The sequence below is a fragment of the Tachyglossus aculeatus genome, chromosome X4 (genome assembly GCF_015852505.1).
Source record: "Tachyglossus aculeatus isolate mTacAcu1 chromosome X4, mTacAcu1.pri, whole genome shotgun sequence".
NCBI lineage: Eukaryota > Metazoa > Chordata > Mammalia > Monotremata > Tachyglossidae > Tachyglossus > Tachyglossus aculeatus.
Window position 1 is genome coordinate 15,772,255 of NC_052098.1, and position 14,358 is coordinate 15,786,612.

Sequence of the window (14,358 nt, forward strand, 5' to 3'; positions counted from 1 at the left end):
CACCTGTCCACATGTTTTGTTTCATTGTCTGTCTCCCCCTTCTAGACTGTGAGCCCGTTGTTGGGTAAGGACCATCTCTATATGTTGCCAACTTGTACTTTCCGAGCACTTAGTACAGTGCTTTGCACACAGTAAGTGCTCAATAAATACGATTGAATGAATGAATGAATGAATGCTCTGCACACAGTAAGCGCTTAATAAATAAGACTGAATGAGTGTGAGGAGGAGAGCTGTGGTCTGTCTGATGTGGGGAAGGGGCTTCCCATCTGGGGGAACAGTGTGAATGAGGAGATGGAGGTGGGAGAGTCGAGAAGGTTGGCTTGGAGGAAATGAACACAGTGAGTTGGAGAATAGCTGGTGAAGAGAGATAGACACGGTGGAGAGCTTTGAAGCTGATTGTGAGGAGCTAAGACTCTAATGGGAGAGACAGATATGAGAAAATGGAATCATTAAAGGAAGCAATTGAATACATGGTTGAATAACATGTTTACAAAAATGCTCAGGATGTGTATAAATGAGTGCATAAGTGATGGATATTTCTAGGGAGCTTGCACAACTTGAGATAATAATAATAATGATAATTGTGGTACTTGTTAAGCGCTTACTATGTGCCAGGCACAGCGCTGGGGTGAATCCAAGCAAATCGGGTTGGACACAGTCCCTGTCCCATGTGGGGCTCACAGTTTCAATCCCCATTTTACAGACGAGGTAACTGAGGTCCAGAGAAGTGCAGCGACTTCTCCCAGGGTCACACAGCAGATAACTGGCGGAGCTGGCGTTAGAACCCGGGACCTTCTGACTCCCAAGCCTGTGCTCTATCCACTATGCAGCGTGAAGCACATGCAGCGGGAAGCAGCGTCGCTCAGTGGAAAGAGCCCGGGCTTTGGAGTCACAGGTCATGGGTTCAAATGTCAGCTCCGCCAGTTGTCAGCTGGGTGACTTTGGGCAAGTCACTTAACTTCTCTGAGCCTCAGTTACCTCATCTGTAAAATGGGGATGAAGACTGTGAGCCCCCCGTGGGACAACCTGATCGCCTTCTATCCTCCCCAGTGCTTAGAATAGTGCTTTGCACATAGTAAGTGCTTAATAAATGCTATCGTTATTATTATTATTATTATGCCATGTGAAAGCTAACTGGGGAAGACTTGTAGGAGATGGGGTGAGGAGCTTTATGGTCTACTGGCAGGGGAAAAGAGGCTAGTGATTGTGAAATGATCTGTTTTCCCAAGCTTACTTAAAAACTCAAGCACTCGGTTGACAACAGGGTATATTCTTCTTACTGTCCGTACCATGCCCTGATTTCCCAAGAAACTTTAGATTCAATGGTCAGAAAGTAATGATGCCCTCTTTGCTCATGCAGAGAGTCATGATCCAAAGGGAACCCATTTCACAAGCAGCCAAAATTAAACCAGGTAATCAGATAAACTCAAGGCTGCACTCTCATCTGATTTCCAAGCACAACAAACACATTGGTTTTATCTGTAGAATTAATCAGTTGCTTAATCAATGGTATTTATTGAGTGATTACTGTGTGTGCAGAGAACTGTACTAAGCATTTGGAAGAGCACAATACAACAGAGCTGGTAGACACATTCCCTGCCCACAGTGACCTTACAGTCTAGAGGTGGAGATAGACATTAATAAAAATTATTTATAGATAAGTACATAAGTGCTTTTCAGCTGAAGGTGGGGGCAATACCAAATTCCCAAAGGGTATGGAGGTCAGGCATCTGTTTGGAAGATAATTACCTATATGGAAAAATGTGGTTTAGGTCTGATATAGTGCACCAACTCAATGTTAGCAGAGATTTTGAGAAGCAGCATGGCGTAGTGAATAGGGCACGGGGTTGGGAGTCAGAAGGTCATGGGTTCTAATCCTGGCCCTGTCACTTGTCTGCTGTGTGACCTTGGGCAAGTTGCTTTACTTCTCTGAGCCTCCATTACTTCATCTGCAAGATGGGGATTGAGACTGTGAGCCCCACGTGGGACAGGGACTGTGTCCAACCTGATTTGCTTGGATCCACCCCAGTGTTTAGTACAGTGCCTGGCACATAGTAAGCACTTAACAAATACCACAATTATTATTATTATTAGTTTTCCACACAGATGAAATGAATGCACTTACACTGACAGAACACTAGCCTTACCTCTGAGTGCACCATAGGAACCCAAATGTCAGGCTGGTCACCTTGGGATTTTTCATTTCCTGACCCTGTCTTCCTCAGCCCAGTGCTATCCTGAGAGGCCTCAGGATAGGTTCTGGAGTCAAAGTCAGGTGCCTGTGAAGGGAGGAGGGTAATTCAGAGCCAATCAATCAATTCAGTCAGTCAATCGTAATTATTGAGTGGTTACTGTGTGCAGAGCACTATACTAAGTGCTTGGGAGAGTCAACTATAACAGAACTGGTAGACACATTTCCCGGTCCACAATGAGCTTACAGACTAGAGTCATCAGTCCAATCAGGAGATAGCCACAAAGACACAATCATTTGGCAAAAACTCTGTCATAAGAGCTCACTTGAATATTGATCTGCCCTACAGTCCTGAATTGTGACAATAATGATAATAATAATTGAGATATATATCAAGCGCTTACTATTTGCCAAGCAGTGGGGGTAGATACTAGGTAATCAGGTCCCCTATGGGGCTCGCAGTCTAGGTAGGAGGGAGAACAGGTATTGAATCTCCACTTTGCAGAAAAGAGAACTGAAGCTCAGAGAAGTGAAGAGACTTGCCCAAAGTCACAGCGCAGGCAAGTAGTGGAGCTGGCTTTAGAGCCCAGATCCTCCCAGGCAAGTGCTCGCTCCACTAGGCCACAGTGCTTCCCAAAGTATTAGGAGCAAATCGCCCTGTCATTAACTGGTTAGTGAGCCAGATAAGTTAGTGATTTTGAGACAGTTGAAATCTGTGAAATGTATTTTCACATACTACTTAGCTTTGCTCCAGGGAGATATGGACACTGTCTATAGAGTTCACCAGCTCTAGGTCTGGATTTTACTAGGAGATTCCCCTAAGTTTATTCTACCACATACATTTTGATGAATGAGAACGACAGGAGTTTCTCTCATGGCTGATTGAATGAGGAATCTCCACTTTTAGCCTTCATGTATATATCTGTCTAGTTAATTACTCATGTTCATTTTTCTAATAAACGCCTACTCTCTTACTCTTGTAAGAAATGCAACTAGTGTCTACTTGTCTCCTATTACATTGTAAGCTCCATCATGGGGAGGTTGGGGGGTGGGGCACTGTTCTTGGAGACATGCTTTTCATGGTCATGGGATGAGCCACCCTAGCTATTCCAAAAGAACCCCCTCCTTATATCTGCCATGGTTGCTGCTGGCTATAAAGCATCTCAAAATATTGGTGAGTGGGGCAGAGCAAGCTAGCCCCACACACAGACAAGGGGGAAAGGCCCCAGAATTTCTAGAACAGAGAAGGAACTCACTCTTCAGTGCCCCTCCCAGGGAGCAGGGTCCTTTGCATGGACTATCGATCACTCCCCAGGTGGAAAAGAAGTCACAGAGAGAAGGTGCGGTGACCCGTGTAAGGTGCCTAAAGGCAATGGACATGGGAAGCTGGTGATTGCCCGGAAGGCTGGAGGTCCACAGGTTGAACTACCACGGAAGGACCCGTGAGCTGTTAAGGGAAGTATAGCGATGGATTTGGGAGAATTATAACCCCTGGGTTTAAGTTAGGAACAAGTTCCAGATCAGGGATAGGCAATAATTCCTGGATTTTGTTATCTAAATAGTATATACTTTCAATGAATTCTATATTATAAACTATTCATTTAGATTAATGCCTGTCTCCCCCTCTAGATTGTAAGCTCTTTGTGGGCAGGGACATATCTACCAACTCTGTTATATAATTATGTTGTTCTCACCCAAGCACTTAGTACAGTGCTCTGCACATAGTAAGCACTCAGTAAATGAGATTGATTGATTAACTCTATTGTATTATATTTCCATGTGCTTGATGCAGTGCTCTGTACATAGTAAGTGCAAATTAAATTCCATCGATTGAACAATTGATCAAGATCAAGATTCTGTTGTGCGCTCCTATTCCTGTGGAAGCCTTTAACAACTGGTGGAGTTTTGGAGTTTTTTTGGCATTTCCCCAAACCTCAGCAACTAGCCCTTATGGGATGGAACTGGCTATCTTGACCCCTGGATACTTCCCGTGCCTTTCGGGGTTCCAATCTAAGAGGCACGGGATTGGGGTGGCAGCAAAGTATTGAGGCAATCTCAAAGTGTGCTACTATGGATCCCAAAGAAAGTCTCTACCCCCAGCAGCATACTGCTGTTGGGACTTGTCCTGGAATGCCCTCCCTCCACACATCCGCCAAACCATCTCTCTTCCTCCCTTCGAAGCCCTACTGAGAGCTCACCTCCTCCAGGAGGCCTGCGTAGACCGAGCTCCCCTTCCTTTTTCCTCTCCTCCTCCTCCTCCCCTCCCCATTGCCCCCCCTCCCTCCCTCTGCCCTACCCCCTTTCCCTCTCTACGGCACTTGTATATATTTGTACATATTTATTACTCCATTTATTTTATTAATGATTTGTATATAGCTATAATTCTATTTATTCTGATGGTATTGACACCTATCTACTTGTTTTATTTTGTTGTCTGTCTCCTCCTTCTAGACTGTGAGCCTGTTATTGGGTAGGAACCATCTCTATATGTTGCCGATTTGTACTTCCCAAGCGCTTAGTACAGTGCTCTGCATCCAGTAAGCGCTCAATAAATATGATTGAATGAATGAATGAACTTGGACCCTCTTTCCAGGACCTGGGCATCCAAATTCAAAAGTAACAGAACCATCATAGGGCAGGAAGGACATGCCAATAATAGAGGCATGTGCTCTCTGGAGAGGATGGGAGAAGGTTAACTTTCACTGGGGGAGGCCCAAAGTCCAAGGTTTCCTCAAACTTTTGTGTGGCTCCATTAGACTGTAAACAGTGTGGCCTAGTGGAAAGAGCCTCGGCCTGGGAGTAAGAGGATGTGGGTTCTAATCCTGGCTCCACCACATGTTTGCTGTGTGATCTTGGGCCTGTCACTTCACTTTTAGGGCCTTGGTTACCTCATCTGTAAAATGGAGATTAAGACCGTGAGCCCCACATGGGACGGGGACTGTGTCTGACCCGACTGCCTTGTATCCACCCCAGTGCTTAGAACTGTGCTTGGCACATAGTAAGTGCTTAACAAATATCACGATTACTAATATCGTGCACTAACCCCACTCCCCCCCCAAAAAAACCCACAAACTTTTGTCCCATATCAGGAGCCTCTGTTTAAAAGGATGTAGTTACTGATGGGGCAACTATTTTTAGCAACCCACTCAACTGGCCAATTTTACCTGCATCAGTTAAGTTACACTGTACTTTTAATTGTAGTGGATGATGAAGAAGAATCTGAGATAATTTTACTGAAATGAGAGTTCAATAAAAGAATCTAAAATGCAAACAGGTAAGGAGCAAGATTAACAGAGATTGCACTTATTGAATGGATCTCTGTTACGCTTCTTGTTTTCTAGAATGCAACTGAGTTAATAGTATTAATGACATTCTGAGTCTTGATTTCCCTATTTTCAATCAGAAAGAGAGACAGGAGGTTTAATAGCTTTAATGATGTCTAATTTTGGAAATGTTTATGAAATCAAAATTCTGCATTCTAAATGTAAATATGAAAAGGATCAAAATTGGGTCATTTTAGGAAGCTACATTAAAGAACTGGAAGATTCCACTGCATGTACATTCCGCTCCCTGACTAGTGGAGCAAAATTAAGATCATGGCCATCGGTATCTCATGGAGAAAAAGCATTCGTCAAGTCAATAAACTCACTCCTGTGTATCGATTCCTCAGCCTGACTGTTAAAAGTCATTGATTATTTTCAGGAACAAAGGGCTATGAAACAAAGAGGCTAAAAATTGCTTGATATGTTTTACGCTAATAAAAATGTAGATAAACTAAAGTCAGTCATTTGTCTTTCACTCAAGTAATGTGAAAAAGGGTAACTCAGGCCATGTCTATACAAGGCTAGCTCTTCCAAGTGTACCTTCCATTTGGCCCTAGAATAAAAATAATACTATAATACATAATAATATGGTAATCTGCATGACTTCTTTAAAAGCACAATTATCAGATCCTGCTACTCAGAATCAGCAAAGTGCTGACACTACTCTGCACATGGTAAGTGCTCAATAAATACCATTGATCGATTGAATCTATTGTACTTTCCCAAGGGCTTAAAACAGTGCTCCGCATGCAGTAAGTGCTCAATAAACATAATTGATTGATGGATTGATTGATATATCAGAAGAAGACAGATTATGTATCAGCTTGTACCTGGAAAACCCTATAAGCAACCAAGGGTCAACATCGGTGACCCAGCTGTGAATGCTATCACTTAATTCTGTTACCTGACCCGCACATAGTCCGATAATAATTATGGGATTTATTAAGCTCTCTCAATGCTAAGAACTGTGCTAAGTGCTCGGGTAGATTCAAGATAACCAGATCAGACATAGTCCTTTTCAACAAAGGACTCATCACTATTTTAATCGGAGCAGATATTTAATGTTCATTTTCAGATAAGGAAACTGAGGCATAGAACAGTAAATTGACTTGCATAGGGTCAAAAACACACTAGTGTTTAGAACCCAGGTTTCTTAACTGGCAGTCCCAAGCACCTTCCACTAGTTCCTGTGATTCAAGGACAGAGCTAGAAAACAAAAACCAAAGGGGATAGGGTGTTTTTGGTATGCTTAAAGACAGCATGTGATTCCAAGATGGGATCAAGATTCAGATCAAGCTGCCACTATATGGGGTGATTGTAGTGTCTGGCCTTCTTTATGGCTTTGAGACCTGGATTTACCAAAGATGACACATTTGGTTTCTAGAGTAGTTCCAGGTACGCTACCAACGTGCAATAGCCAACGTCAAGTGGCAAGTCAGGATCACAGTGAGGTCCTTGAATTCAGTCAGAGACCCAGTGTGGGAAGCAATGCTCATCACGTTACACTTCTGCTGGTCAGAACGTGGGAGAATGAATGATGAGTAGGATGTCCAAACGGGTACACCGTGGTAACCTGAAATGGGATAACTGTAGAAAGATGGCTGGGGGACAAAAAACCCAAAAACATAAAGAACAAAAGAAACAAAATCTCAAATGTTGTGGCACAGAAATGAAATAGTGAAATGATGAATAATAGGGAGAAGCAGCATGAACTAGTGGAAAGAGCATGGGCCTGAGACTCGGAGGTCCCAGGTTCTAATCGCAGCTCTGTCAACTGCCTGCTGTGTGACTTTGGGTAAGTCACTAAACTTCTCTGTGCTTCAGTTTCCTCATCGGGAGGTTAAATACTTGTTCTCTCTCCCCCTTAGACTTTGAGCTCCATGTGGGACAGGAACTGCATCCAATCTTGAGACCTTGTATCTACCTCAGTGCTTAGTTAACTGCTAGACATCTAAATAAGCACTTAACAAATACCTTAATTTAACAGCCACAGGACATGGGTCAGTTGAGCACACGGCCATCAGAAATGGACTCACTGGGTTAGAACCAAAGTCTCCACTTTAAATCTCTTTCACCAAGAGGGAGAAAAGAAAACAGTACTGGGGACTGTGAATAAAAAATACAACGGAGCACAAAGAGCTAATCTTCCCCTGAATGCAAAGCAAAAGGGACTGTTGATCCCATATTGGTTTTATCAGCCACACCGGCACGTTTAGAAAATCTCACCCTCTGAAGTGTCATCATTAAAACTAAAGGACAGCAATATATGAGAAAACACACACATACACACACGATTTGGCCCATAACATTTCCCCCCATTTTGTTTTGTTTTTCTATGTGTTTAGCAACAACGGAAATATTTTTGGCCAAACGAGCTCTACCAGTGTCTTCCAAGAGTGTCTCATGACAGCAATGCTGGCTACCAGCCTAACAGTGCAGCCCTGGCCAATGAATTATTCTGGCTGTCTACATGACAAAGAATAAATGTTTTGAGCCGAATCCTCCCCTCAATATGGCAGAACATACCAGTTTGAAAGCAATAATTTTCTGAAATGTATCATCAAAGGGGATGTGGTTTTTGCCTTGAAGAAAATACCCACCACATCAAGTATGTATCAATCCCTTCCCAAAATCTTTGAGAGTCAGTAGGCAGTTGTCGACTCAATGAATATGCATTGTCTCAGGTAAATGAATCACAATATGCCTTCTAGAGATCATTTATTTCAAGTCTATATTTAGCTATCCTTCAGATTGGAAGATGGACTTATTGGGTTGAGATTATCATTTTTTTAATCAGTGTGTGAGAATGTGGCTGCTAAAAGTGATACATTACTGATATTATCTTTTTCTTCCAGATTACATGACTACGAGATCGTCCCTTGCTGTTCTCTTTTATTTGCTACCCTCTGTGCCAGGTGCAATTTTCCTTTTTCCCTCTTGGTGACATATTCTTTGCCAGCAAGGAGTTTACAATCTGGAAAATACAGTTGAATGAATGAATGAATGAATCAATCAATTAATTAATTAATTAATGGGTGAAGAGAAAGGATATGCAAAGTGGAAAGAGTCTGGGGAGAGCTTCAGTGTTGATGATTGGATTTAATTTTTGCTGGATATGGAGGGAACTGGGAGGCCAGTGGAGGGTTTTAGAAGTGGAGAGCTGGGTACTGAGTGATGCTTCAAGAAGATGATCTGTGTAGTAGCATATAGTATAGACCGGAGGAGGGATAGGATGGAGGTTGATCCAATAGTTTAGTTCCAGAGCTTGGAACAAGGTGGTAACTTTTTGGGTGGAAAAGAAGGGGCAGAGCCAGGAAATGGCAGGATTTGACAGTAGACCTAATATGAGAGCTGAAAGACAACAAGGAATAGAGGATGACACCAAGATTCTGGGCTTCTGGGACAGGGTTGCACTACCTGTCAACAGAGATGAGGAAGTTTAGAGGAGTGGGATTAAGAGGGAAGATGAATAATTGCATTTTAGATATGTTTGTTACCCCTTGCCTTCCTTGGGCCCGAGCTCCGTGGCAAAGAAGTGAGCCCCGAGCCGTTTCCACCGTGAAGTGTTGCCGGGCCCTCCCCACCCCGGCTCCTTCCCATTTCCTGCCCTGCTCCCACTCCACATGTGGGACCCCTCTGCTACAAGACTCACCCCCCCCAACTCCACCTCCAGGCTGCCATGGCAATCATCCTCTCTCCCTCCTCCTCTTCATTCCCACAGCCTTGGGTGAACTCCATGACATACAGGAGCTCCAAGCTGCTTCCACCATGGAGCTGATGCCCCCAACCTTTATTCCAGAACTCAGCCCCAGGGCAGTGCTGAGAGCAGCATCTGCCGTGGAACACATCTAGGGTAACGCGGTGTGCTCCTCTGCCCCCCATCCCTTAGTCCAAGAGTCACAACCCATATTGCCACCTCCCCTACCCCTCTGCCACCTGTCCTTCCACCAGCGTGCCCTGTACCAGAACACAGCCCTGCAGCATCTCCTGGAGACATTGTCACCATGGGACCCTTCCAGTCTCCCCTCCCCATTTCAATTTGGCATTTTCTCTAGCACCCTGTGTTCCCCCTACACCTTGCTAGGGGGAGGTACCCTTCTCCCCTTCCCCACAATCCATGGGCCACATGGCTCCAGGATGGCAGATCTGGTCACGGGGGGGAGATTAAAAAGATGACTTCAAGGTTACCAAGAGGACCTTGTGGAGTTTGTGCGCTGGCAGGAACACCGGGGGAGGGTCTAAGAGTGATGAAAGTGGACCATTGGAGACCAAGGGGAGCCGACTTCCTGCTCAACCACCAATGAAAAGCCTCAGAAGCACCGCACCCTAGTGGAAAGAATATGGGCCCAGGAGTCAGAGGACTTGGGTTCTAATTCTGGCTCTGACAGTTGCTAGTTGTGTGACCTTGGGCAAGTCACTTAACTTCTCTGCGCCTCAGTTTCCTCAAGTGTAAAATGGGGATTCAATGCCTGTTCCCTCTCCCACTTCAGACTGTGAGCCCCATGCGGGACAGTGACTGTGTCTGACCTAACCGACTTGTTAGGTTAACCCCAGTGCTTAACAGTGTTTGACACAGAGTAAGCACTTAACAAGTACCATAAAACAAAACAAAGAATCAGAACCCGATGGACAATGTGGGGACTACTGATGTTTCTTGCTAGAGGGATCATCTACTGGAGGGCCATACGGAGCTGACAGCCTCACCTAGGAGTGGGATTATGTAGCTGGACAGATGTGTTAAAACCCTACATGCATAGAAAGCAGTGTGGCTTAGTCGATAGAGCACAGGCCTGAGTTCTAAATCCGGCTCTTCCACATGCCTGCTGTGTGACCGTGGGCATGTCACTTCACTTCTCAGTGCCTCAGTTACCTCATCTGCAAAATGGGGATAAGAGTGTGAGCCCCATGTGGGACAGGGACCGTGTCCAACCTGATTAACTTGTAGCTACCCCACCACTTAGAACAGTGCTTAGCACATAGTAAGAGCTTAACAAGTACCACACTCAGTGCTTGGACCAAGGCCTTGAGCTGAGACCTCCTGCTCAGGAGCGGGAATAAAGGTGCCTGACTTGGTATGAGCTGTTGTCCCTGTCTTCTCTATACTACACCTCTCTGGGAGTGATAGCCTCATTGCGTTTGATGTGTCAGTGGGCTATCCAAGTGGAAGTATCCTGGAGGCAAGAGGAGATGAGGGATTTTAGATCAGGTGACATTTTGGGGTTAGAGAGGAAGGTCTGGGAATTATCCACATTGAAGGGGCAATCATTGACTCGATAGTATTTATTGAGTGCTGACTGTGTGCAGAGTGTAAGTAGTAAGAATGGAAGTACACTGGAGGTCTGTGAGGCGTGAGGAGACATCTTCTGTCTTAGGCAGGGATCAGGAGGATTGGTGAGGAGTTGGTGATACAAGCACTCCTGATGTTGTCTATTGGCAGAGCCCACAGTCTTTAAGCCCTCTTGGTAAATCTCATCTCACTTCTCTCCATCTAACCGCACGACATACTGCCCTGGAAAATTGGAAAACTGTGGTCTTAATTAGATGAAAAATTGAGGATGAAATGCAAATACTGACTTTTGAAAATATAACTCACATTTTCCAAAGTTCAGCCTAGTGGCCGGTGCCCCTTAGGATTTTGGAGGTAGAGCGTGTCACTTTAAAATTTACAGCTTTATTACAAGTGCTAACTCTTCTAGTACTGCTTATAAATGAAGACAGGGAAACCTGGTTCACTCATGAATGCTTTAACCTTGGGCATGCTCAATATCCTTACAAAATGCGATACCTTATGATCCTTTAAATAACAAATGACCTTATTCCTTTTTATGGGGTCATTAAGACCTCTAACGTTCCAGGTATAAATCCCTACTTCTACTGTGCATCTTAATTTACTCTTCATATATGAATCACTTTTGGTTCCCAATTACTTTACAATAGCAACTGACTCCTCAAATTATTCCCATTGGATTGGCTTTGTTAAAGGCGTTGCAGTCTACATCGAGGTTCTCTAATTAAAAGCAAAATATTTGAGAAGCCTTGAACAACTAGTAATTGGAAACTAAGTTAGTCACAGTGAACCCAGTTGACTCTTGACTGCTCCAGATGCCAAATATCAGTGCAGGACAATTATTGATGCCAGAGTAACAGTGAAATGAAAAATGTATTTGAATGGTATTGGTGGGGAAAACAACGGCTCTAGATATCCCAACCATTAGAATAGTCTAGAAGACACTTGATCATCCTGTCTTCTCTGGCCTATTATTTTAGAAGAACTTTGAAGCCTTTCTCCACCATTAGTTGTATTTATTGAGTGCTTACTGGGTGCCGAGCACTGTATTAAGCGCTTGGGAGAATGCAGACTAAACTAGTGCTTGCGGGCAGGGAATGTGTCTATCAACTCAGTTATATTATACTTTCCCAAGAGCTTAGTCTAGTGTTCTGCACACAGTAAGCCCTCAACAAATTATATTGAATGATTGACTAACTGCTACAACAGAGTTGGTAGACACATTCTCTGATCCCAAGGAACTTACAGTCTCTTTTGTATCTAGCTATGGTTATTGATCTTTTGCCTATCGTTCATTACATATCTCCTGTGTCTTCATAAACTGAGAGTCTCATGAGACGGCAGGAAATCCTTTGATTGCTTTAGTTTGAGGGGGAAAAAAATCAAAGTTATACACCTAGCATTTCTCCAAATGCTCCACCATTGCTATTAAAAGTTGAAGTATTTTGGAGGCCACTCTGGAACACTAGTTCCAATTGCTCTGGCCCTTGAACTTGCTGATGGCTTTTCTAGTTTTCAATGTGTAATGACTGCTCTTATGAATATTCTGTAGGTGAGAAAAATCTCCTCAGGATGACCTTCCACTTTATTGGTCAGCCTCTTATCCCCAGGCCTATTCCCATTCCATTTAATAACTAATGGAATGGGATATTGCTTGAAGGAACTTCAGCAGGCTTGATGAAGCATCTCAAATGGCTGCCTCTAATCTGCCTGTCTCATGATTTGCTGGAATACTTGATGAGGGAAGGAAGGTGATGTTTCAGCAGCTTTTCTTGTGACCAACATTTTGGCCCTCATGATAAAACACATTTTGGGATGGTTCTGCTGGTAGTTTCTTTGCCTGTTTGACAGATCCTCCTCCTAGCCTTTCATTTGGCAAGATGTTAACTTTATTCTCTCGAAATAAATCACAGCTTCCCGTTGCATTTTTTTTCAAGCATTCATGCTCTAGTTGAGAAGCAACATGGCCTAGTGGAAAGAGCACAGGCCTGAGAGTCTGAAAACCTCATCCCAGCTTTGCTACTTGCCTGCTCTGTGACCGTGGTCAAGTCACTTCACTTCTCTGTGCCTCATTTTCCTCCCATTTAAAATGGGGATGAAAAATCTATTCTCCCTCTGCTTTAAACTGTGAGCAGTGGGAGCGGGACTGTTTCTAAAGTGATCATCTTGTATCTACACCAGCGCTTGACACATAGTAAGCACTTATACCATGATTAGTATTACTGTTATAGAAGGACTACAGGACATCCAGGCCTTTTTTGAAGTCTCACAGCAAGGCAAATTCATCTGGGCAGTACCTGGGGGAACACTGCCTCACTCTCCTAATCTTAGGGTGAGCTCAAGGAATCCAATCTGATCCAGGACAGGCTCGAGAGTTCTGACCTGGCCCCAGGTCATCCGAGGCCTGGAAGACTCTTTGGCGGCCAGGTCCAGTTTACGTCTATCCACGAGGATTTAAGTGCACTCCGTTGTGGCCAGAACCAACTACAACTTCCGCCCAAGATCCAGTCAGGCCCCCTTTGGATCTTCTAGAACAGGGATGTGTGGGGAGGTTCTCCAAACTCCTGGGATCAGGCATTCTGCTTGAAGTAGCGTTGGCAAAGCGGATCGTCCAAACAGTCTGCCTTCCATTGGAGGCAGAGCTAAGGAACTGAGGGGAAGTAGAAAATAAATCGGACATTCTCATCTACAGAACTACATTTCCCAGGAGCATCTGGGAAGAGGAGTAAATCAAGTGAGGAAGTCCCTTAAAGACAGGAGACCCACCACCTCTGGCTCTCTGAATTTTGGTCTCCGCTCTGCTGATCTCAGATTGCATGCATTGCCTGCCACCTGTCCGGGGAAGATCTTCTAATGTGGGGATAAGAAGACCATTTTAGGACCTTGTTTATATATGAAATTGGTTTCTAAGGTTATAGGAATCTGGATGTATAGGATTGTTCTGAGTGCTGTTTGAGTATGGCTTTAGCTTTTCCCTCTTTCTCTTTCTGAAATTAAATTCCTTTGTGTGCTCCAGCTCAGAGTATTTGGGATCATATAGTGAGACTCACAAATTTCTCTCCAGAACCTCTCTCAATTACTCCCGTAGGTAGTATGGCCAGTCTGCTTTCATACCAATACAATGTCCTGCACACAGGAAGTGCTCAATAAATACCTATGACTAACTGACTGACTCTCCCTCTTTCCCTTTCTTTCCCTCCTGCTGTCACTTTCCCCTCTGCCTCCTACTTGCCATGATTTCAGACTGGGTCAGAGATTCATTCATTCAGTCATCTTTATTGAGTGCTCACTGTGTGCAGAGCACTGTACTAAGCACTTTCATTCTGGGTTGTCCAGTTCCCAAATCTCATACCTGGGGCTAACTCAGGACCAGCCTCTGGACCTCACCATAGCCTAGGTTTTCCTCCTGAGCGTGTGGAATTCCCCGATCCACGGATCAAATTGCTGCTTTTTAGAGCGGTTTAAAAACAGCTAGATAGTTATAAACCTACAGATATGATGCTAGACATAGGAAGAATTAAGCAGTGGTATCAACCTTGAGAACTATACTACAATCA

The 14,358-nt window shown here is 44.1% G+C and overlaps 1 protein-coding gene across 1 annotated transcript in view; it reads right to left on the reverse strand.

Annotated features, from left to right (window-relative positions):
• LOC119947860 overlaps window positions 1-14,358 on the reverse strand; it is a 68,402-nt gene that overhangs the window by 17,607 nt on the left and 36,437 nt on the right. Inside the window, exon 6 of the mRNA XM_038769513.1 lies at window positions 2,148-2,279. Within this exon, the coding sequence (XP_038625441.1) occupies window positions 2,148-2,279 (132 nt within the window). The remainder of the gene's footprint in view (window positions 1-2,147; window positions 2,280-14,358) is intronic.